General features: G+C 40.9%; 2 protein-coding genes across 4 annotated transcripts; both read right to left on the reverse strand.

The window, feature by feature from the left end:
• Window positions 1–1,622: 1,622 nt before the first annotated feature.
• On the reverse strand, window positions 1,623–5,501 carry LOC133002879 (glycolipid transfer protein-like). The gene is made up of 5 exons (XM_061072470.1): window positions 5,324–5,501; window positions 4,964–5,022; window positions 3,760–3,893; window positions 3,512–3,662; window positions 1,623–2,512 (listed from the first exon to the last, which is right to left on the reverse strand). Exons 1-5 carry the CDS (start codon window positions 5,424–5,426, stop codon window positions 2,330–2,332), a joined length of 630 nt encoding a protein of 209 aa, XP_060928453.1. The 5' UTR covers window positions 5,427–5,501; the 3' UTR covers window positions 1,623–2,329.
• Window positions 5,502–5,638: 137 nt separating this feature from the next.
• On the reverse strand, window positions 5,639–20,519 carry git2b (G protein-coupled receptor kinase interacting ArfGAP 2b). 3 transcript variants are annotated; one of them, XM_061075101.1, is made up of 20 exons: window positions 20,344–20,519; window positions 19,400–19,533; window positions 19,027–19,139; window positions 17,494–17,599; window positions 16,671–16,757; window positions 16,447–16,577; window positions 15,266–15,360; window positions 15,128–15,173; window positions 14,767–14,815; window positions 14,576–14,648; window positions 14,404–14,501; window positions 14,200–14,311; window positions 13,655–13,806; window positions 13,404–13,556; window positions 10,890–11,099; window positions 10,645–10,734; window positions 9,985–10,067; window positions 9,295–9,450; window positions 8,438–8,501; window positions 5,639–8,144 (listed from the first exon to the last, which is right to left on the reverse strand). In XM_061075101.1, exons 1-20 carry the CDS (start codon window positions 20,393–20,395, stop codon window positions 7,935–7,937), a joined length of 2,214 nt encoding a protein of 737 aa, XP_060931084.1. In that variant the 5' UTR covers window positions 20,396–20,519; the 3' UTR covers window positions 5,639–7,934. The 3 variants fall into 3 exon arrangements, with proteins under 3 accessions (XP_060931084.1, XP_060931076.1, XP_060931092.1); XM_061075093.1 differs by having other exon boundaries at window positions 14,767–14,818; XM_061075109.1 differs by lacking the exon at window positions 10,645–10,734 and having other exon boundaries at window positions 14,767–14,818.
• Between the last annotated feature and the right edge of the window lie 1,873 nt (window positions 20,520–22,392).

Here is a 22,392-nt window from a genome sequence, read left to right on the forward strand (position 1 = left end):
GTAAATGAAATTTTCTAAACCCAGCCCAGAGTTTGTGTTATTAAATGAGATTATTTATTATCTGTCCATCGTGGAGCTGAGGAGACGGTTTGATCATATTCATGAATGATAAAACGGTTGTGGAAAGGGAAGGAGACATTTTTCTGGTTTTATTGCAAAGGGATTTATAGCTTAACCACCGGGCATGTCTCTCTTTTTTTTTTGACAAGCCATAGATCTCATTTTATTAAGATCTATTTTTTTCCACCGGTCGATCTTGGGCTTTATAATAAGATGTGAGTTTGTCCTGAGCTAAAACACATTGGACTGGTTCCCCGATAAATGATGCAAGTTGAAAGCACTAATTTTGTTACAGTGAATTATGTCGGGGGAGACGGATGGCCACCGCTCGGGCTGAAGACACGGAATCCTTAAAAATACAAATAAACGTAGCTGCCCTCCTTAAGATATTACGCTTGTGCATTAAAATTACATTTATTCCTGATGATAAATCCTCGAGGAAACCGCTGGTCACATTATTTAGAAGTGGCCTTGTAACTCCCCATCTACTGAATTGCTAATCTCAAACCGGTGCGCCTGCATGCACCTCTTGTGTTGCTTCATTTATCCCGACCAAATTGGATGCTATAGCTGTAATGCAGTTTAGATCACCACGGACATAAAACTCACGCCCACTTTAAGTAGCCCATTACCAAACCAATAACCTTGGTGGCGTCGATAGCGGCATCAGATGCAGTGTTGTGAATAATGCTGCAATATTCAATTGATGACTACATTGCAGATAAATATTTCAGAGGGAAAAGGTCAGTGGCTTTGTCATTGAGGCTCGGCTGTAAATGATTTTCCTGCCTTTAGCCCATTGTGTCCCCGGCTTGGCTCTGAGCTCTTCCGCCCTATCTCTCAGTCAGGACAGGCCAGGCCACTCTTCTGATAAACCTACAGGATTACAGACATGCTCGCCTCGCTCTCGCTCAGAGACGATTAGCTCAGGCCCGGGCTCCTGTGGGAGAGGAACCAGAGCCACTGGGGCCTCTGGGACACTCTTCAGATAAGTAAGACTGGGCAGAGGAAGAGGTTGGTCGATTTGAGGGATTAGGAGACATGAAAAAGAGAAGGGATTTTCCTCGCTGCTGATGTTTGGTGGAGAGGGAAAAAAACATTTCTGTCAGCAGTCGGCCTCGGAAACATGTTCATGTTGAGGACTAAAAAGAGATTTTCACAAACCGGCTCTTACAGATGAACAAACATCAGTAAAAACTGTTTTTTAAAGAGCCATTTAAAATCCAATTTGACTGAGACTGAAACTAGATTCGTGTTGCAGATTGTTTGATTCGGGGTTTTATCCGTAACCGCTTCAAATCTTTGATGCAGCAGCTGCAACACTAATGTGATTAAAAGAGAAAACTAAGACAAGCAAACATCGCCACCTAGAGGACATGTATTGAACTGAATGTAGGTGTGACTTCACTGGCTCATTTAACAAATTTGATAATGGCTGAACTTATTTTTGAGTATTCCTACAGCTAATATATATGATCCTAAAATTGTTTAATTCTTAATAAAAAGGTGTACATTACATGCTTTCTCCTGAAATGAGAAAAAAGATATTTTGATGCAAAATGTTGACATAAAAAGAGTTAAGTTTAATTTATACATAAAAAGGAAACAAAACAACACAGAGCATGAACACCACCACAAACTTGAAAGAAGCAAAGGTTCAAAAGAAAAAACGAATTCCCTCTTTTAAAAACTGAATTACTGGCAAATAAATTAATAAATTTGGGGCTTGTTCTGAAAACACTTTGTATTTGTTCAGTGACACCATGAGAGTGCTGAGAACAAACTGTACAATTGCTCACAGGTTAACGGCGGAGGTGACTCCCCCCCCTCAGGGCTCAGGACGCAGTGAACACCGCAAACCAACAGAAATATTGTTGCAGAGATAACAGTGTTTACAGTCTTCTCTCAAAGGAACAGGTGAAGGCCAACACTCAACACACACGTAAAGCAACCGCCCACACAATAACACAATCCTTCATAAAGTGTGAGAGCTGCGATAACAATCTTGCAATTACTTGAAATTATATACAAGCGCAGAAATACATAACCTTCAGCTTGAATCGTCGTTTGAATCCAAGGATTTTGCAGTATTAATATGTTTTAAGCTATAATGAATGTAATAAATACCAAACTTAATGAAAAAATTACGACAACCCTGATAAAAGACCTCGTCTGACAGCTGGGAGAGAGCTGACAGACGTGACGGGGATTCAGGACGCTCCTCCTGCTTCTCCTGCTCCTCCTGCTGCTCCTCCTGGTCCCAGTCACGTCAAACGGTGTAGTCCAGCTCTGCGTTTAGATTGGTGTACATCTCGTAGATGGCGTCTATAGTGGCGGTGTAATTGACCAGGAAGTGATGCACGTTTGCCAGACAGTCCTCCTCTTTCACTTCCTCTCCTTTTGACAGCGCCTTGAGGAAGTTGGATTTGTAGGGAGCTGCGTATAACGCCGTCTATAATGGACAAAAAAACAACAAAATAAGAAAATGGGTTTGAATAAATAGGCTCAAGATTGAGTTCTTTATCTCTCACCCTAACCTGAGGGTCATGTTCAATCACCCACCATCCTCCTCTGACCATCTTGTGTGGATCATCCAGTTCTTTGCACGCTAACATTAGAGAAACCCAGCCTCTCCTGCCTCAGTACACCACCCAGCTCTTGATACAGGCCCCTGTTATCTCCCGCCTGCTCTAATTCAATGCCCCTCTAACAGTTCTCCTTTCACGCGCGGCGGAACCCTCACAGATGACGGCTCCGCTTTTCCATCAACCTTAAAGGGCACATGTCACTCCGCTGCACATCGACCCCCACTGGCTAAACGGCGGCCGCCCGAATCACATCCGAGTCTCTAATGCTCGCCTGCAGAGCGACCTCGGGGTCTGAACCAGTCTACTTGAACTCAATCACACAGGCTTATGCTCCTTCTTGGCCACTGCGTCCCTCCAATGAACATCGCAAGGAACTCACGGTCCAGACTGTTCTCACTGGTGATTCCTTGATGGAGAGCAAACGTCATCAGAGCAGGGCCGTCTCTCTTTATCTTGAATTTTCCATGAAAGGCTCATATCGTCCAGAGGCACCTCTTCTCCTAACAGCCTTAATATGTAACTTTCCCATATGTCCTTGCACTTTGTCGTCTTGACTAGATTTATTACTTGGTTCTCACTCCAAGGTCTCCTGCTGTACTGAAGCTCGGTTGTAGGCATTCGCTTCTAAGTCAGAAAAGCACCGGCTGCCAGTAAATACATGTAAATAAATAACCTCACAATACATTATGTGAGAGAAAGACAATAAAAATATACTAAAATGAGGAGAAAAGGGATAAAATCAGATAGAGTCGCCTGATCTGCTGAACATCTGTTTCACAACGGTCAAATTCCGTCCACACTTTCTATTACATTGCTATAACTGGTTGAAAACAGTTGACACCTAAAAAGAACATTTTCCTCACACTGAAAATCTTCTGCACGATCCAGCCGTGGTATCTCTTCAGCGCCTGCTCGTAGGCTTTGGTGATATTGACCCGTATCAGGTTGGGGTTGTTCTCGTCTATTTCTCCGTCCACCAAACTCTGCAGCAGGATCTGGATGAAACGGAGACCCCTGCAGGAGAGACCGGGTACTTCTTAGAAAATGAGCCCGAGACAGCAGAAGGTTCAACTCACAGAATGTCACAACATTGAGTTTGGGGAGCGCTCACCTCTTCAGCCACATCAGAGCTAACGTTGCTCCAACTTTGGGCCATTCTGCTCCGTGGGCCTCACGCTCAACCTCCACGATGTCCTGCAGGGTCACGTACTTCTCAGGATCCTTAAGGTACACGGCTCGGATTTTCTGAAAGTGCACATATATCACAAAATATTGACTTTTACTCCGAATAACAACTTAGTATCTCAAGATGAGGACTTGTTATAATGACTTAGTTTCTGAAAATCATAAGCTAGTATTTCAGGAAAATGACTCACTAGCTCACAATAATAACTTAGTACCTACATGTAATAACTTAGTTACTCAGAATAAAGTCGTACTACTAACTCAAAACAATGACTTTTACTGAACACTTACTCTTACCAACTCAAAAATAATGCCAAGATCTCAAAATAATGACATTTTACTCAAAATTTAGACTTAGGTTCTCAAAATAATGAGCTAGCATGTCAGGAAAATGACTCACTAGCTCATAATAATGACTTAGTACCTGAATGTAATAAGGTAGCAACTCAGAATAATGTCTTACTAACTCATAACAATGACAAGATCTCAAAATAATGACTTGTAATCAAAATTTAGACTTAGTTTCTCAAAATAATGAGCAAGTATGTCAGGAAAATGACTTACTAACTCATAATAATGACTTAGTACCTAGATGTAATAAGTTAGTAACTCAGAATTATGTCTTACTGACTCAAAATAATGTCTTACTAACTCATAATAATGACTTGGTACCTAGATGTAATAAGTTAGTAACTCAGAATTATGTCTTACTGACTCAAAATAATGTGTCTTACTGATTAAAAATAATGACAAGATCTCAAAATAATGACTTTAAATCAAAATTAATACTTAGTTTCTCAAAAACATGAGTTAGTTTTTCAGGAAAATTACTCACTAGCTCAAATATAACGACTTATTAACTCTTACTAACTTATTAACTTTTACTGAAGCTTAGCAACTCAACATGGTGACCTACTTACTTATAATAATTACTTAGTATCTCAAAATAATGTATTTCTAACTGACAATAAAGACTTACTAACTCATAGTTTGGCTGTATCACATTATAAGAACTTCAGCATTGAACCCCAGCTCACATTTCAGCCCCCCCACCTTAATATGAAAACACACCAGTGCAGCAGCAGAGTTCAGAAACTGAAAGGGCTTCCAGACAGATGTGTGTATCTCACCGTGATATTTCCATTAATGTCAGACTTGATGACTGAAAACACTTTGGATCCCAAACAGTCTGAAAGAGAAAGAGAGAGAGAGAGAAGAGCAGTGCAATGTGAATGACTCTGGCGTGGGAAGGATGCATACAAATAGGAAAGAGGAGAAAATGAATGTTTCTCTGTCAACGAGTCAACAAAGAGTTTCTCTATCTGCTGAATCCCCTTCGTGCGGCTCTCCAGCAAATAGCCACGTCCCGTTCCACTCTTTGCCTCAGAATAACAAGTCATGAGGAACAGAGTATGAACCGTGACAGTCCGTGGAAGACTTGACTTTACGTTGTTTTGATCGACTTCAGCCAAAAGGTTTTAAATACTCACCGAAGAAATGCGGAAGGTGGGAAACGGCCTCCAGGAACTGCTTGGTGTCCACGGACCGGTCCGGGGGAAGCTCCTTGAACTGGTTGTCCAGTAAAAGCGTCATGATCCCGGGTGTGAAGCAGCGGCAGCAGCGGTGGTGGAGGCGGTAGCTCTCCGGCTGGAACGAACCCGGAACTGAGCTGTTGTCAGAGGGGTGGGGGAGCAACACCAGCCTCCAACAGGTGGAGAGAGTTCAACACGTCGGTGTGAAGGGAACACACACACACACACCACACACACACACCACACAGAACAAAACACCACAACGAGCTGAGGTACGAGTTATACTTTATTAGAGCTAAGGTAGGGAGTGTTTTCCACCACAGGGGCAGACTACAGGGAGTTCACTGTCAGGGCTGGAACCAGGAGTGGAGAGCAACCGAATACTGAACACTACACAAGTCATCTACCTTCTAAAAAATAACCAGTTTGTTTAGTTATTGTAAAGTAGAGTCAATGTTGTCAAGACCCAGTTAGTTTTTTGTTTGTTCTGATTAATAAGTCAAAGTGAAAACCAGATGCAAAACTGAAAGTAAAACATTCCTCCTCTTACAAATGACATTTTGAATTCACAAGCAATGGATTGATCATCATTGAATTGGCTTTAAAAGGACACTACTCTTAATCTACATTTACATCAGCTTCACATTTCATCCTGTTAGTTATGGCCACAGTTCCATCAAACGTCACATGATCTTGCTTTTAAATTCTCCTTTGACGTTTTAAAGTTTATTAAAAAGAAAATAACACTGGTTGCATCACAAAAAAAAGAAAGAAAAGTGAATATGACTTGTGCTTAATGATAAAACACATCTCTCATCACATGACATACAAGAAAAAAAAGCAGAACAGGAACAAAATAAATATCTTTTTTCAAAACGTACAAAAAAATACATCTGTTGGGATTCCCAGTCATCGTGGCACGGTATCATCCGGAGTTGTACATGCAGATGTACACGCGAACAAATACTGGAGATATTTGGAAAAATAATTCATAACTAAACTAACTCAGACTGTGAGCTGCAGCTGAAAGCTCATGAGAGAAGAATCACTTAATACTTTTGTAATTAACAAACATTATATAAGGAGCCATTTGAAAGAAACGCCGCAAATTCAGCATCACCTCTTAATCTTTTACTCGTGTGAAGCCTAAAGCAAATATTAACCCTTATTGTCTCAGTAGGGATTAATCTCATGTAATGTGTATGTTGGCTGAAGCTCGTGGTTAAACCTGCTGAGTAAACAGTGGTTTGGCTTTCGCAATAACGAAACGTACAAATAGCTCCTCCAGCCTTCAGAGTTCTAAAAAGTTGTTCACTGAATTTGAGAGAAACGGATGTGGCTGCTGAATACATTTTTATATTTCAGTGGTTATAGTCAGGATGCAACACTGGCTCTTTGACCACATTAGTAACCGATGTGTTCATCTTTTTGAAAGAGATATTTGACAGATACATTCAAACACAGGTAGCTCCTCTCGTGTACGGTATTCTAGTCGTCTTTCCACCCCTCGCTCAAACGCACCCGGCTGCACAACAACGAGTGACAGACTCTATACTCAGAGGGCACATGTACGTCATCACTGATTGTAAGACATGGCGGTTACAGCACCACACCGAAGAAAACTAAGAGATCACAAGTCGTCTTGTAACCAACGGCTGGCTGAGACGTCCCAGACCTCAGGACACACGTGAGCGACATGTTAAACAAAAGCTTATGAAAATAAACATTGATATTTTCTTAGAGGTATGACATACACTTTTATAAATATAATAGCATTTGGGTTATTTTGATAGAGAATTACATTGGATACATACATCTTATATATTTGCATAATGCTATTCAAATTGATTCAAAATGGATTTCCCCCGGGCCGTCCCTGTGACACACACACACGCACGCACACACCAATCACACAAACACCAGAAATATAGCTGTAACATTAGAACTCCAAAAAACTTTACTTACACACCTTCAACCACAGCGAAAGGGACTGGATGGAATTGAAGTTCACACACTCCGGACTCACATGCTGCTCAATGCACCGACAATATGTTTGCCCAATACACAAACTCACATCTAAAAGAGTGGCATCAATATTCAAGAATTAAACACTTTTGTTGCGTCTTAAGAAATAAAAAAAACTGAAATGGTTAAAGTAAATTGTAAAGTAGAAACACGACCCAAGGAGCACAACTGATGACCTCTGGTGTTTACTTTAGTACAATGTAGCTCAACTGCTTGTTTTGCTGAGTGTTGTATATAGACATAAACACTCATTGCACGTTTGGAAATGGTGTGGATCACACTAATGAGGTGAGGTTAAGAATATAACCGGTTTTGTAATATTTGTTTCCTGTACAATACAACAACAATCAAGGTTATAAAGCTGTTGAATGAGCTGTGATTTTGATTTGTAAATGTACAGACTTTCCCCATCTGAAGGTATGTATTGAAATGATCCCACTGATTAATTCATATTGGAAAACAGAAAAGGTGATTAAGCTGAAATGAGCAAAATCATTGACAAACTGTATTTCAGGCGCATTAGAAAGGTCTTTGGGTTTTTTAGTTAGTTGTTATTTTCTTTGGTTGTCACGGTGACAAGTTGCTTGGCGGCTTTGGCAATGTCATAGGCGCACTGGATGACCTGCTGAGTGACCAGCTGGATGTCGGACGGGCCCGGGCTGTGGTCGGCGGCCTTGTGGCACTCTCCGTGCAGCCGGCTGGCGCTCGACGTGAGCAGACACAGAGACCCCCGCACGGTCTCAGAGGACGGCCTCTGTTGGGGGAGAGGGATGATGGAGACTTGATTAAAAAAAATCAAAAATGACAAATGTCTATAAATTCACTCTGGTTGTGGTCAGTAGCCCCACGGGCAATGTATGCATGTGTGTGTGAACAAGAAACCAAGTAATCCAATGAATTGCAAACATAAAACTAAGTAATGCAATGACCGAGGCCCATCATGGAGACGAGTCAGTTTAGATTACCTTGGGCCGGTTTCAGACAAACAACAAATCCTTTAATTACTTGGGGGAGGGGCCGCCAAGCTGTTGGTGGGAGTCGTCTTACCTTGGGAAACAGGGCGGCCATCTCCTTCACGGCCACGCAGATCTTCTCAGAGCACGGCAGGAAGCTGGTGTGGATGGGAAACAAAAAGGTTGATCAACCGCTCATGTGCTATATTTAGAAACACTGGAGCCAAACAGCCACCGCAAACACTCCCCTGTCAAGAGCCTCAATGATGAAGCAGTGAAAGCCTGCATAAGACCAGCTACATACTAGAATGAAATACTGTTCACAGCATCATGTTATTCCTAGGAGCTTTACCCAGATGATACACACTGTTCATCTCCATATATTAGAAACGTTTACATGACAAAAATAGTTAAAATTCTCACAGGAAAATGAAGAGCAGTGATGTCTGTCTAACAGTAAAGATGCACAATATTAACACATGAATGAGTACAGGAAACCTCAGTAACCAAAGTAAGTCGCGGGGGAGTTGGCAGGTCACCGGGGAACATGCTCATGTGATGTTTGTTTCCTGTCAGCTGCAGGAAACAAACATCACCCCCCCAGCAGATGGGGAGTTTCTAGGACACCAGAGCAGAGGCCGGTCTACAAGGCTCAGAACCAGTGAATCAAAGTCTCTGGAACCAGAGTGTTGCTGGTTTTGTTTATTAAGCGACTGACTCCATTCACCATGATAATCAGTTACCAGTTAGCCAGCTAGACTGAATGAAAACCAGCAGGGCCCTGGGCTCAGAAGATCACTATTGAAAACCCCTGACCTAGAAGAAGCTGAATTAAGAGATTACAGCATTTACAAAAACACCAGGCTCTGTTGATCTTAACGTGGAATATACTTGATGTATTAGACTATAATTCGTTTTTATGTTTATTAATTATACATAATCCCAAAGTACCTTTCATGTTTAGTCTCCTGAGCAGCCCTGAGAAGCTCCTGTATGTTCTTGGTGATCTGCTCGGTCTTACAGATGACGTCCTCTGTGCACGGCAGGGTGGCGTCTTCCTCACCCTCCGCCTCGGACTCCATCGTATCAGAGGCTGAAGGAGGGCTTCTAGAAGTGCAAAAGAAGAAAATGCATTTATCACTGCTTACTGCTCCATGCACGGCCATGCATTGGTTTATCCAGTTTTTGGGAGAAAATATGTAAATTGCAGATGATAGTCCAGTCTATAACGAGTGTGATTATATTTAAATTATAGAAAATCCACTACCATACCATGCAGCTTGGTTGTAATTTAGAAAATGCAGCTCAATTTGAGGCTGGCTGTCACAATTCAGAGCCAAAACCAACTGATTCAATTTGCTAACTAGTACCAATATCGGTATCCTTTAAAAAATCTGCCCAAACTAAAATGACTTCCCATGTGACTTTTAAATATGAAAGCTTTTGCTACAACGATAATTGAATCTGTAGCACCAGAAGCAAGAAACATTTCCCCCACTTATTTAATTTCAGACTTAATTTCTTATTCCATCTCTTTGTCTCCTGTTAACAGCACTTTAATTCAGTTAATCCTGCATGAATCCTGAAGTCATTGTCACTTTAGATTGGAAGGTAAAGAATTTTCCTAAAAAAGGCCTTTACCCAATCTCCTCCAGTTCAGAGTGGTTGGGTGTCGTGTCTTTGTCACTCTCCAGCATGGTGCTCCGTCCCTCTAAACTACAGCCCTGCAGAGGAATCAGGGGATTAGCATCATAAAATATACATAGTATTTACTGTATATGATTGGCAGAAAATTATCACAGGAGCAACTGTGAGCACAAGTCAGAATCATGCATTTCTGAAAACAAAGCCATAATCACACCTTCAAACATATTGTTTTTAAGCAGATAAAGAGAAAAAAGAGGAAACACACAACAGTATCATTGTGATATAACAGTGCATACGACAGGGGATGCAATTAGTAGGTGCAACGAAGTCCCTATGTAAATCGTGTGTTCTCTAATGAGTGGTTATGGCTAATAAGCGCGTTGTGATGAGCCATTTCATTTGTTTTTCTTGGATATTGAACGCTCCGGTCTGATCATTCAAGCAGCGGCTCAGGTGGAGGTTCACCGTAGAGAGGAAGCTGGTAACTGACCGGCAGCAGAGGCACTGTGGTGCATGCAGGCACGCGATGCTGATAAAAAAAGCAGTTTAAAAAGACACAGGTCAGGAGAGAGAAGACTGTGGGGTCAAGCAGGGGGACGGTTTTCATTGTCCCCTGGGGCTGCCTCTAAACCGAGGGGAACTCTGGTACTTAACCCTTCGAGATCTCTCGTCCCTCGACCAGGACAGGGAGGAGGGGAAGGTAGGGAGGGAGGACGCAGCCGTCCCCAAAGGACCCCTCCCAATCTGGAAAGGGGTCAAACCAAGTTGAGCATACTCTATTGAGATGTAATGAATGATTGAATGAACGAATGAATAACCAACACCAGCCCCAAGCCAGGCATCACTATTTTGTCTTGTGAGGACAAATCCAGCGGGATCCTTGGTGCCTCTGTGCTTACATTGGTTGGGAAAGGTTGTAAAACGACTCCATCCTCGTGCCTGGCTGTTTCGGCTCGGTGGGAGAAGTGCTTGGGATTAGATCCGGTCTCATACATCGACATGGCGCGACCCCCGCGGGGTGGGTGTCGACCGAGGGGCCCCTGGGCGCTTTGCTGTCCGCTGGGGGTCTGCCATCGCAGGGTTGTGTTTTCAGTCTGCAGGGTGCTCAACTGTAGAGAACAAAATATCTTTCAATGCAACTTTAGCCGGTGGGGGCCGATCTCTTTACAAAGGCTCGGCCAGACATCAATAATAGAGTAGAATGCAGCAAAGCCTCCAGGAGAAAAAGAAATAATTCAATGGGGGAGGTTCGTCTTCACCTCTGTTTTGTTTTTAGTTTCCCTTCAAAGTGTTTCTCACAACAAAAGGTTTGTTTCTTTGAAAAATGAAATGCTGACACTGTGTGTTGACAGCTACAACTGAAGTTTGACCCCACTGAGAAACTGCTGCACCAGTGGCTGCCCTTATTTACATCAACAGCATTTCAAAGCTCTTTTCAAAGCAGAAGATAAGAAACAGGACTTGCTCAGCTTCCTGTCAATATTATTACCTCTAACAAGGGGGTTATGTTCTGGCTCCTGTCCTTTTTGTTTGATTGATTGTTGGTTGGATTGTTTGTTTGTTTGTCAGCAGGATTACTCCAAAGCTACTAGATGGATTTCTACAAAGCTCAGTGGATGAATGATGGGACATGGGCGAAGAAAGAAGTCTTTACATTTGAGGCACAGATCCCAAAAATGGGGAGATCCACACAATTTATTTTATTCCGTTTATAAAATTGTGTTTTTTGATATTTTCACCAATTTGCAAAGGAATAATTCATAGATATGGATGAAAAAGAGTCAGGCACATTCAGGGGACTGATGAGTATACACAATTAGGTATGGCCTGATTCAATCTCAGGGGATTGTTTGGCCTTGTCCAAGGTATGCTACCTACTAAGTGACATTCTAGTAATGTCTATTATCATATAAGGTCGACAAATATACTTATATCAGATTATATTATATCAGATAAGGTAAAAAGCTGAATATTCCCAGTCTAACATAAAATAATAAATACTGGTATCTGTAGTTCTTAACAGAGCTTTTGTCTTTTTCATTTGTCTTAGAATAGGCAATATTTATAAGGGACATTTCAAAAAATGAGCTGCTATGTTTGGAAATGTAATAAAGTCAATGTGTGTCACCAGAGAAAAGCGGAGACATTAAGGAGAAAAGAAACCAGCAGGAGGCAGCACACTGTCATGGTCAGTACACTGTCTCTCAGTCAAGTGTAGAGTGTGAAACATTGAGCCAGTGAGGAAAACCAAATAAAAAATGCTGCCATATTGAGAAATGAGGCTTTTTCACCTGCTTGGGTCCAAGTGAATGAAATGAGAATGATTGAAACTGTGTGTGGCCCCCGGTCTGCCCACACCCTGGTTTATTTTTTTGCTCAATAACCAGGATAGTTTCAAGAATGTATTTAAGTGGTGGTGGGTGGAACATTTGAAAAGAATTGGGAGGCTCCTCAAAACCTTGCCAAAAAAAAAAGAAACTATGTGCAGATCTGATTTAAAACACTGGGGCTGATTGGGAAATCTACTGGTGAGTAATATTAAGCAATAAGGAAGCTAGTAGAAGGATACTTGATACTTAAACTCAATAACAGTTGTGGACCCAGATCATTGACATTTTGGTGAGTGCCAAGCTAATAGATCTAGTAATTCACCCACACGTCTATTAATCACATGTAAGTGGTTCATGACTTGAGGCTATTTGATGCTTCTGCAGATTTGCGATCGATGATCACAATATTCTCTGTAAAGCTGTGTTTTGTGAATAAATACCTCTGTCATCTGACTTGAGGCTCTGTATGAATCCTCTGTTTCAGATCACAAAGAACTATTACACTAAATCCTGTTTGGCTGTTAAACTGTGCGGCATAGCAGATTCCTGTGGTGATAGTTAATTATCGCCACAGGAATTCCGCTCCTTCTGAAACACAGCATCCGTTTTCCCTCGTGGTGTAGAATCCCTATTGAATTTTATATTTCATGTAGGACTCTAGTCTTCCTGGCAAAAGACAGAAACACATTTATACACATTGTGATTCCTACATAGGATATCAAATAACTTAATGTCTCTTGTAACACAAAGGAGGATTCTGCACACGCAACACAAGGCTGTTTGAGAGTCAAAAAGCAGATGTGGGTGAAATGAATACAGCGATGTAATCAATAATAAGCCTTTGTAATAGAGTCAAAGTCACATATCAGTGATAATCTTAATGCAACTGGAAGTGAGCATTGAGAATCAGAAAGGAAGTAAATATCATAAATACTATGCGACCGACCTGTTATTATAGACATTAAGTAATAAAATTAGTATGTACTTGATTCAAAATTGGCAGTCCCCTGCAAATACAGAGAAGTAACCAATGTGCAGTGCAAAAGTAAACTTTGATTATTAATAAGATGTGGATTCATTTACCTTGCTGTGCATGGACCGCAGCTCTTCACTGAGGTGACAGTTGACTTTGAGAAGCTGCTGTATTTTGGCTTCTGACGCAGTGAGGGCGCTCTTCACCTCCATGAACTCCTGCACTGTGATTGGTCCATCAGAGAGGTCCGACGACTCCGAGCTCTGCAGGACGTCATGTCACATTGGACCGTAAGAATTTAACAGTAAAGCAAGAGGATGTGTTTAAATATCTGAAGAAGCTGGGTCCCACAAACATTAACCTTGGTCCTTCCATCGTTGCAGCTGTCCCCACAAGTGGCCTCGTGTACTGGATCTTCGTCTGATGCAACACTGTCGTAATCAGGCTGATCATTGTCCTGGCTATCACTGTTGTGGCGACTGTCTATTCCCTGAAGGATCAGCTCCACACTCTCTGAAGAATGACCACCAGATCAAAAGATTGAGAAATAATACAAACCCTGCTAGCTAAAGGCAGATGTCTAATTTAAACAGCAAAGGAAGTAATTTAATTTGAGCTGAATCCAGAAATCAGGACTTGCTTGTCTTTAATATACCAACAATATTTTGTCTTTGAGTAAACACCCGGAAGAAAACAGGCTGTGATGTGGTTCTCCATAATTTGCAGAATGTAAAGGTTTTTTTAATGCAGCTTTTCCACATTTACATCCGCACACATGGTCCACAATTGTAGCCCATTAAAACAGCTAAGATGGTCCACATTTACTGACTTTTTGCAGACAAGTACTTTCCAAACAACAAGTACATTTACTGCAATACAAACAATAATAAAAGGGAAATATTCTACCTTTGGGACTGTCACAGGAATTACCCCACTGCCGCCGTTTAGCATCAGTTAGGATATCGATCACCAGGGTGGCAAATTCATGAGCACTGAACCTTGCCAACTTTTGGCGACCCTGAAAAACAAAAATGGTGTATCAAAACATAAAAAAGGGAACACAGGACAGACTTCAAATTAAAGTTTGACTAAGAGGCAACACGCGTTTACCTGGTTTCTGGTAGATGAGTACTCTGGGTTGACCGGCAGAAAAGGTACAACCGTGGTGTCGGTTACGAGTGTGCTGTGGTTCTGAGTGGCCAACCACACTGAAAGAGAAGCATTATACTAGCAATTAAAACACGTGTGTTACATACACAATTTCCTATTCTTAAAATCTTACCGGCATCTGTTTCCCTCCTGTCGACTTCATCATAAACATCCATGGCAAGTTCTTCAAACTGATGGTTACTTAGCTATAACAAAATAAAGCAGAATTCCTGCTTCAGTTTTAGAGCAACTGAAGAATCAGTGAAAAAGAGAGATAACACTTTGGAACCGCCAGGAAACTAATCACAAGTAGAAATGTCTCACCGACTGCAGCTTCTTCTTTGCAGCTTTAGCAAACTCCGACAAATCCAGACTGCTTTAAACAAAGGAAACATGAATAATTATTTTCCTGCAATACAAAGTAAAAGAAACAAAGGCAAAAGTAACAGACATACTTACTTATTTCTTATCCATCCAATGCAGCACAGGAGAAATAGAATTGTAATTATATTGTGAATGACTATCATGCTGTCTATAATATACAATTAAAAGTAAACTATATTATATTAATTAGCCGCCAGGGGGCTGTTGGCGATGGTAGTATCACTTGGTATTGATTTCTGTGCTTCACAACATCCCAACTTTTATAAATAATAGATGTTTCAGCTTGGATCATAGCTCTTACCTGTCAGCCATCTGAGGAATGATGAAGTGTTGCCCATTTCTGTGATCTACGACAAAACAAGAGCATGACAGAGTCATTAGCACAGAGTTTTGCTCTCGAATGCCATACAGTCATGCATAATGTACATACTGTACTTACCCGGTCTTCTACCACAAAGGTAAAATGCTAACCGGTCAGTGAGTTCATACTGGATTTCCACAAGCCGCTCTGCCAGCTCCTGGTGCCCAGCTTGTCTGCACAGATTAGGAATAACAAAAAGGTCATATTTCAGAAATACGGAGGCTGAAGAATGCCTCAGGAGAGACACCTATAAACTTTTTTACGCTCATGAAGGTCACAGAAAATTACAGTATGTTTCTCAATTAGGGTACAAAGGTGGTTTGGTAGCTCCAAGCAATACATAGTAATATCGAGCATATGATTACAGAACGTCTACGAGTGTCGGCTGGCCATGATGACAGAGGGAGGACACACCACTAAGTCTCTGTTATGCCAATAAAGTATACAACTCTGGCTTTAACTTATTTGTACAATGTGACATGACACATCACCATCAGCTCAAGTATCTTTTATTTCCCGTCTTTCTATTTTATTTCGAAGTCTCTGTTTTTAACTTCTGAGCTGACTCAGCTAGCATACTTTACTAAAGAATCGTTCCTTCCTCTCCCGTCTCCATTAGTCATACCCTTATTGAATTAGACTGACAAATGCCACTGGGCCTGTCCAGTGCTCATTGTAGTGCAAAGCATGCTAAATATGTTAGCCATTGCAGTCGGCAACTGTGTTATTTCCTGTTTCTAACAATGCGGTTCACCTTTCCTTTATTGTTTTCCTTTAACAGTGTGCAATATCCTCATTAACACGTCAGTTTATACATAGTACACATTATAAACACATCAGTTTTTTTTCACTGGTTTAAATCTCCAAAGGATGTCTGTCATTTCCTGTAGCACAGTCACCAGTGAGTTGGGCTACATCTGTTTCAGTGGAGCTTCAAGCTACGCTTCCATCTAAATCATGTTAACCACAGCAAATGTTAACATACACAGAAACCTAGTTCTAGTTCATTTTAACTGAATCTTTTCTGTGTAGCCAGCAATGAGCTCTGATTACAGAGCTAGAAACAAATAGGAGACAGAAGTAGCCCATGTACTTTAACTATGAATTACAATACAACGCAAGGCCTGGAAATAATGACTTCCATATTGTGACTTCTTAAAAACTTTGATATGTTAAAAGCATTATATAGTTTTGTTTAGACTTCACAATGCTTATACCATTAATAAAATGTTAAATGGAAAATGTAGACCAATTTTTACCTTGCATAATCAATGGGGGTCTTTCCGCTGGAGTCCAGAGCTCCGGGATCAGCTCCATAAACTGCCAACAGCTCTGCTTGCAACACCTGACCTGCTTTTGCTGCTATGTGTAGTGGGGTGTTTCCTTTCTCCTTTGATTCCAAAATCAATGCAATGATGAAGGATTAATATTATGTCAACTTACAAAAACATTTTTTTAGTTTAGTGTATTCTTCTAGACTTACTGGATGGAAGAAGTTGGCCTGTGCTCCCAAAGATAAGAGCCTAAGGCAGGTTTCTAGGTTTCCAGTCCGAACACTGGAGTGAAGTTGCTGAAAAGAGACCGACAGGAGGTTTGCTTTGATTTCATTGTGAACACAAACAGGTTTGGCTACACTCGAGACATCTGTAAAGAACTGAGTGATATGATCCTGCTGGAAATATATAAAACAAGTACGAACAAGTACACTATCTATATTACAGTATCACCATCTATATGTATTCTCTTATAAGAGACATATAAAATATATAAAAATATTACAAAGGTGTATACGTATATATACAAAAACAGCCATAAATATGTATTTGATATGTTCATAAATATCGTTAAAACAGTTATTGACATGAATAATATTCATATACAAAAACCTTTTCATAAATTATTTGTATTGAGTGGTAATTATGAATTCAGTACGCAAATCCAATGAAGTGTGAAATAGTGGCAGCTGCTCCAAGAGATGAGGTCAGACAGGCTGTCGAGTTACATCAAAAGCTTGACAAGTTCCAAAAAATGCGAGTAGCACCATGACACAGCAGCATTACATTTTAAGCATCGATATACAAAAAGACCATGTCCCTTAGGAAATTACAAGAGTGCTCTGGTATCAAAGACAAAAAACAAAAGGCACTTCCCCTGCTGTGGTCAATCATTAACATGCGGCCTTTTAACACATCCCCATTGGGTTAACTGTTCCCTCAAAGAAGAAGAAGATACGCTTATTTGCATGTTGGGTTAGTCTTAAATCACATGAATGTTGATGAATAAAAAGAAACAGATTTATTCCTCACCTTGCTGAGGTCCTTTGCGGTAACACTATCATCCTCCCGACAAGGCATTTTATGGACATACGCCAGCATTTGATATTTGGCCTTGATGAACTCTGTCTTGTTGGGACTGCAAACAACAACAGATGGTCGCAAATCAAAACCAAGAACATTGAAAATCTGGTCCACTATTGACGACCATATCACAGATACACACATATTTATCTAAGATAAACAACATAGAACACATCTAAAAGGATGTCCTTAATTCCACATTCTGACATACCACAACACAGGATTCCAAAGGTAGACAGCTTTTAAGATTAAAGATGCTAATTCACATCTAAAACTCTATTCTCACTGTCATCTGAGCAACTATAGCTGTGTACAAATAGAGTAAAGTACAGTACACTACAGCAAACTTATGGGGAAGCTAACAAAATTCTAGTTTATTAAAGTCTATTTCTTAATATCTATTGCAGAATACTTCCTTGTTTTGTGACTGAATCAGTACAGAAGTTGAAGCAACTGCAGAGTCTGTGTTGTCCAATTAGCAAACTCCACACTAACAGTTCCTGAACCCTCAGAATAAAGAAACTGGAACATTCCCAAAGGAACTCAGTTTGGTCCTGTTGCCTCCAGTTGAAACACAGGTTTAGTTCCTCTAAAGAAGTTTCTGGGAAATGTTCTGCTATCGATGCAGTAGATAAAATAGCATTAATCTCCAACGTTGTTTTTGAGATAGAGGATAGCCGCCTCCTGCTCGCTGCCCTGCCTACTCTCTGTCTGCATCTGTCTGGTGACTGAATGCATTTGCTCTGGCATGGCTGTGTTTATATGTGGCCGACTATTTATCTTTACTCCATCAGCCAGACACAGTACGGTGTTTATACTTGGCAGTGGATGACTTTATAACAACTCAGCCTTATGGATATTTTATTGTCTCCTAAGGCTACGGTAGATTCTGAGAGTTAAAAGCAGCATAAACGCTTTAAAAGTACTTGTATGCATCGTCATTCAGTCAATCAACTAAATTACCAAATTGATTCCATTTGGTTGACACGATAAGGATATTACCCCATCTGGCATCTAAACTGATCATTCCCTCTGTCAAGTAGGTTATATTTTCATCTGCGTTTGTTTTTTAGCAGGACGTCACAAAAAACAAACTACGTGGAAGGATGGGGTTTCTTTCTTTAACACTGATAGAGGGCATTTTTCAATACTTTCGTTGAATCATAAAAACAACCCCCAAAAACCGGCATTTATAGGGGACAGATATTCACGAGTGTGTGTAATTTGGTGCAAATCCAAATAAAAATCTGGATGTAGTTAATTTCAAGTGGTTTCATAAGTGCCATTCTGGTTCATTTTGTTGTGTATTTCCCGATCTGAACGTCAACAGATCAAACCTCCTCAACTTCTTCACGTCATTGTGGACTGACGGACTGGCCATGAGTCATGTTCATGGCACAGAGGGCCAATTATTCATCTCAGAGTGCAAACAAGCATGCCCAAATCAGGACTGACACTTCAAAAATCCTTAAAAGCACTTACTGAACTCTGTCCTGGGGATTTGCTTTACGCTTCCCACTCACTGAGGAGGAAGGGTCCAGGAGGCTATGCTCCCATATGGAATTAGCTCCATTGCCGTACAGCGTCTGCACCATCTACAACATGGAAACCACAAAACTGATCACATGAGTTATTATTACATTAGCCCCAGTTCCTCACTGGTTGTGTAACATCTACATTGCACAGCACCATTATTATAAAATACTGAAGAATTGAACGAGCCCTTTGGATGAGAGATGAAACGTCTTAAAGAAGCTCAACCAAGTCCAGTTGACCTGTTTTTAGCACTTTGATATTATAAATGATGAATGATTCTATCCATTTGCATCGTGATGTTGAGTCTGTGTCTTCTCACCTGTAACTGGGACGGTGGCCAGGGAGAGTGGTTGAGGTGTCGGACCTGGGAGCTGTGTCGCCCCAGACCTCGATGGATGCTGCAGCACTCATCGCAGATCAACACACCTCTGTTGACCGAGGCCCAGCGTGGCTCTGGATGAAGATGCGAGATGTTTTAGTTAAAAGCTTCACTGTATAAGAATAAGGTGAAATTTAATATAAAATCATTTTCTTTTACCCTAGAATGGGCCCTTTATATTTAAATACGTATCTTTATACTGGGACTGGCTCCTCTCTACGGAGGCGGCCATGTTTTGTACAGTAGCCCAGACTGGACAAACTAAATACCTTATGAGTTTTTATGACAACTAAAGGCTATCACAGGTTCTCTCTCAAGTTTGGAAGTGGAAGGTGAGGTGAGGAGTATTCAGCTGCAACATGCAACTTCACCACTAGATGTCGTTACATTCTACACACTAAACCTTTAACGCCTCAGTGTAAATGCTGATGATAAACACAGCAATAAACCTAAGCATCTTGATATTTCATTAACTCCACCCAGACGATGCTGTTTGCTAACTGACAGATAAACAGTAACACCCATCAGGTTAGCTTCCCCGTATCCAAGACATGATCAGTCCCAGATGCAAAACAGATGTGGGTGGGTTAGCAAACTAGCTAATTGAGCTAACCCAACGTCAATTAGACAACACAGCAGAGATTACAGGTTGAGAGTTGGAAGTTGTTGTGACAACACAAACGCGACAACAAACGTTCCCGCGAAGAGACATGTTTGCAAAATACCACAATTAGCCACGAAGCTAGCAACCCGCTAATTAACTGCAGTACGTTCGGTGACGTTAACCAGGCTATTAGCTAACTGGACGCTGAGTTGTAGTCGGGGGCTAGCTGTGGTTAGCCAGGAAGCTAACGATAGGAGCTAGCTGTGTGAGCCATCCCTACCCGGAGAGCTGCAATCAGCGCAGACCTCCCGGCTTCGGACTCGCTTTGACATCCCTGGACGTGGATCCTCCGGGTCCGGGCGAGGAAGGAGAAGGTCTCAGAGAGGAGACAGGGTGGTCCGCCCCAGCAGATCGGATCTACGGCTCCTAGCTGAGCCTCAGTGTCGGTCTCCCCTCCCCTGCTGCCGAACAAAGCGGTGGCCCGTCCCAACACTCACACCGCCTCCTTGTCTGCTTCCTTCCCTGCTTCCTTGCCCCCACCCCCCTTCAAAATACACGAGCCCACATCGGCCAACTCAACACCAAAAAGGACCTGATGAGGGATCACATGTGTTAATCATAACTTTCATAACGATAAGAAGTTTTACATTAAACTTTACTTTCAAGTCTTTGAGTTATGTTAGCCTACTTAAGTGCAGTTAATGTACTGACCTTGACTATTACAATATTGTGCTGCTTTATTATAACATACATGTCCCTTGGGATCAATTATCTATCTATCTATCTATCTATCTATCTATCTATCTATCTATCTATCTATCTATCTATCTATCTATCTATCTATCTATCTATCTATCTATCTATCTATCTATCTATCTATCTATCTATCTATCTATTGATCCATCTATCTATATATGACTCTCTCTCTCTCTCTCTCTCTCTCTCTATCTATAATATGTATCTATCTATCACTATCATAGAGTGATGCAAAAAGATGGAAATAATGACTGCTCCCCAAAAGTGAACCCAGTGAACCCAAAGCATTTATATCACCACCTGGTGGCTGGTTACAGTACAGGTCATCTATCCCTCTTCCTCCACGTTAGCAGATGGGACATGGTCCAAGCTAAAAGTCAAAGTAATAATTAAATCATTTTTTCTCAAAGATTGGAAGTATTTCTTATCACACTGACTTTTTACTCAATGGTATTTAGCCACACATGATAATCGAAAGAAAAGAAAAATCGATACTAGAAAGGATGTTGCTTAAGATTAAACTATTCAACAACATTTGAAATCCGCTTAAAGCATTGCAGTGTATTTTGTTTACATTGATGTATTTTATATGGCATGTCTACAGTATGGCATTAACATTTAGCTTATACATTATGGCATATGCTGACAGTGCAAATATATTGTGTCATATGCCATTTAAAGCATATACAGTACAGCACATGTTTTTTAATGTATACAGTAAGGCATATGTCATACAGAGCAAATACATTGTGGCATATGCCATTTAGAGCATCTACAGTATGGCATATATATTCCATCTAGAGATTTTATGCCATTTATAGCATATATTATATAGCAATATTATGCCATATGTCATTTAGAGCATATAAAGTGTATGCCATGGGCAAAACTTGCTGTAGTTAAATGTATATGAGACCACAAGCTGAGGCCTCAAAGACTTGAACTAACACGTCATCCTTCAATAAAACTCCACAGTTTTCTCAAGAAGACATAAAAAACGAGTCTAGAGCATAATTACAATATCGTCAAAGCAGGTCGTGCAAGATCTGCAGTCAATTAAATTTCAAAAACGAAGCAAATTAGAGATTAACACCACTTTATAGTCTGTTTATTATGATTGAAGATGAATAGGACTGTTTGTGTGTTAATGCATTACTTCTGTCAGGAGTCTAATTGTGATGATTAATCTAATGAGATTTTGATGAAATAGACCAGAGGCTCTTTAGGTCCAATTATCACGAAATAATAACCAGGCTCAGAAAATGTTCAGGAACAAATGACAAATAAACCAAAAATTAACAGTTTTCAAAGTCTAAGGGAAATGTCTGATATCTTGAGTGAGTGTATATGTGTTGTGAGGGTTATCGTCTAGGCTACTGTGACTTTAAAGGGGTGTTGGTTCACTGAGAGGTAGCAGATAGGTTTAATGAGAACACATCGCACATCTCGGCTCCTCTCCACCTCACGGACCCGCGGCTGTGCGTCCTCTTGCTCGTTTTTCTGGACATCCATCCGTGAAGCTGTGCGTGTCAGCCGCCGCATCCTGCCCCGGGGAAGCGATGGGAGGTATACC

Source organism: Limanda limanda, chromosome 1 (assembly GCF_963576545.1).
Source record: "Limanda limanda chromosome 1, fLimLim1.1, whole genome shotgun sequence".
In the NCBI taxonomy this organism is placed as follows: domain Eukaryota; kingdom Metazoa; phylum Chordata; class Actinopteri; order Pleuronectiformes; family Pleuronectidae; genus Limanda; species Limanda limanda.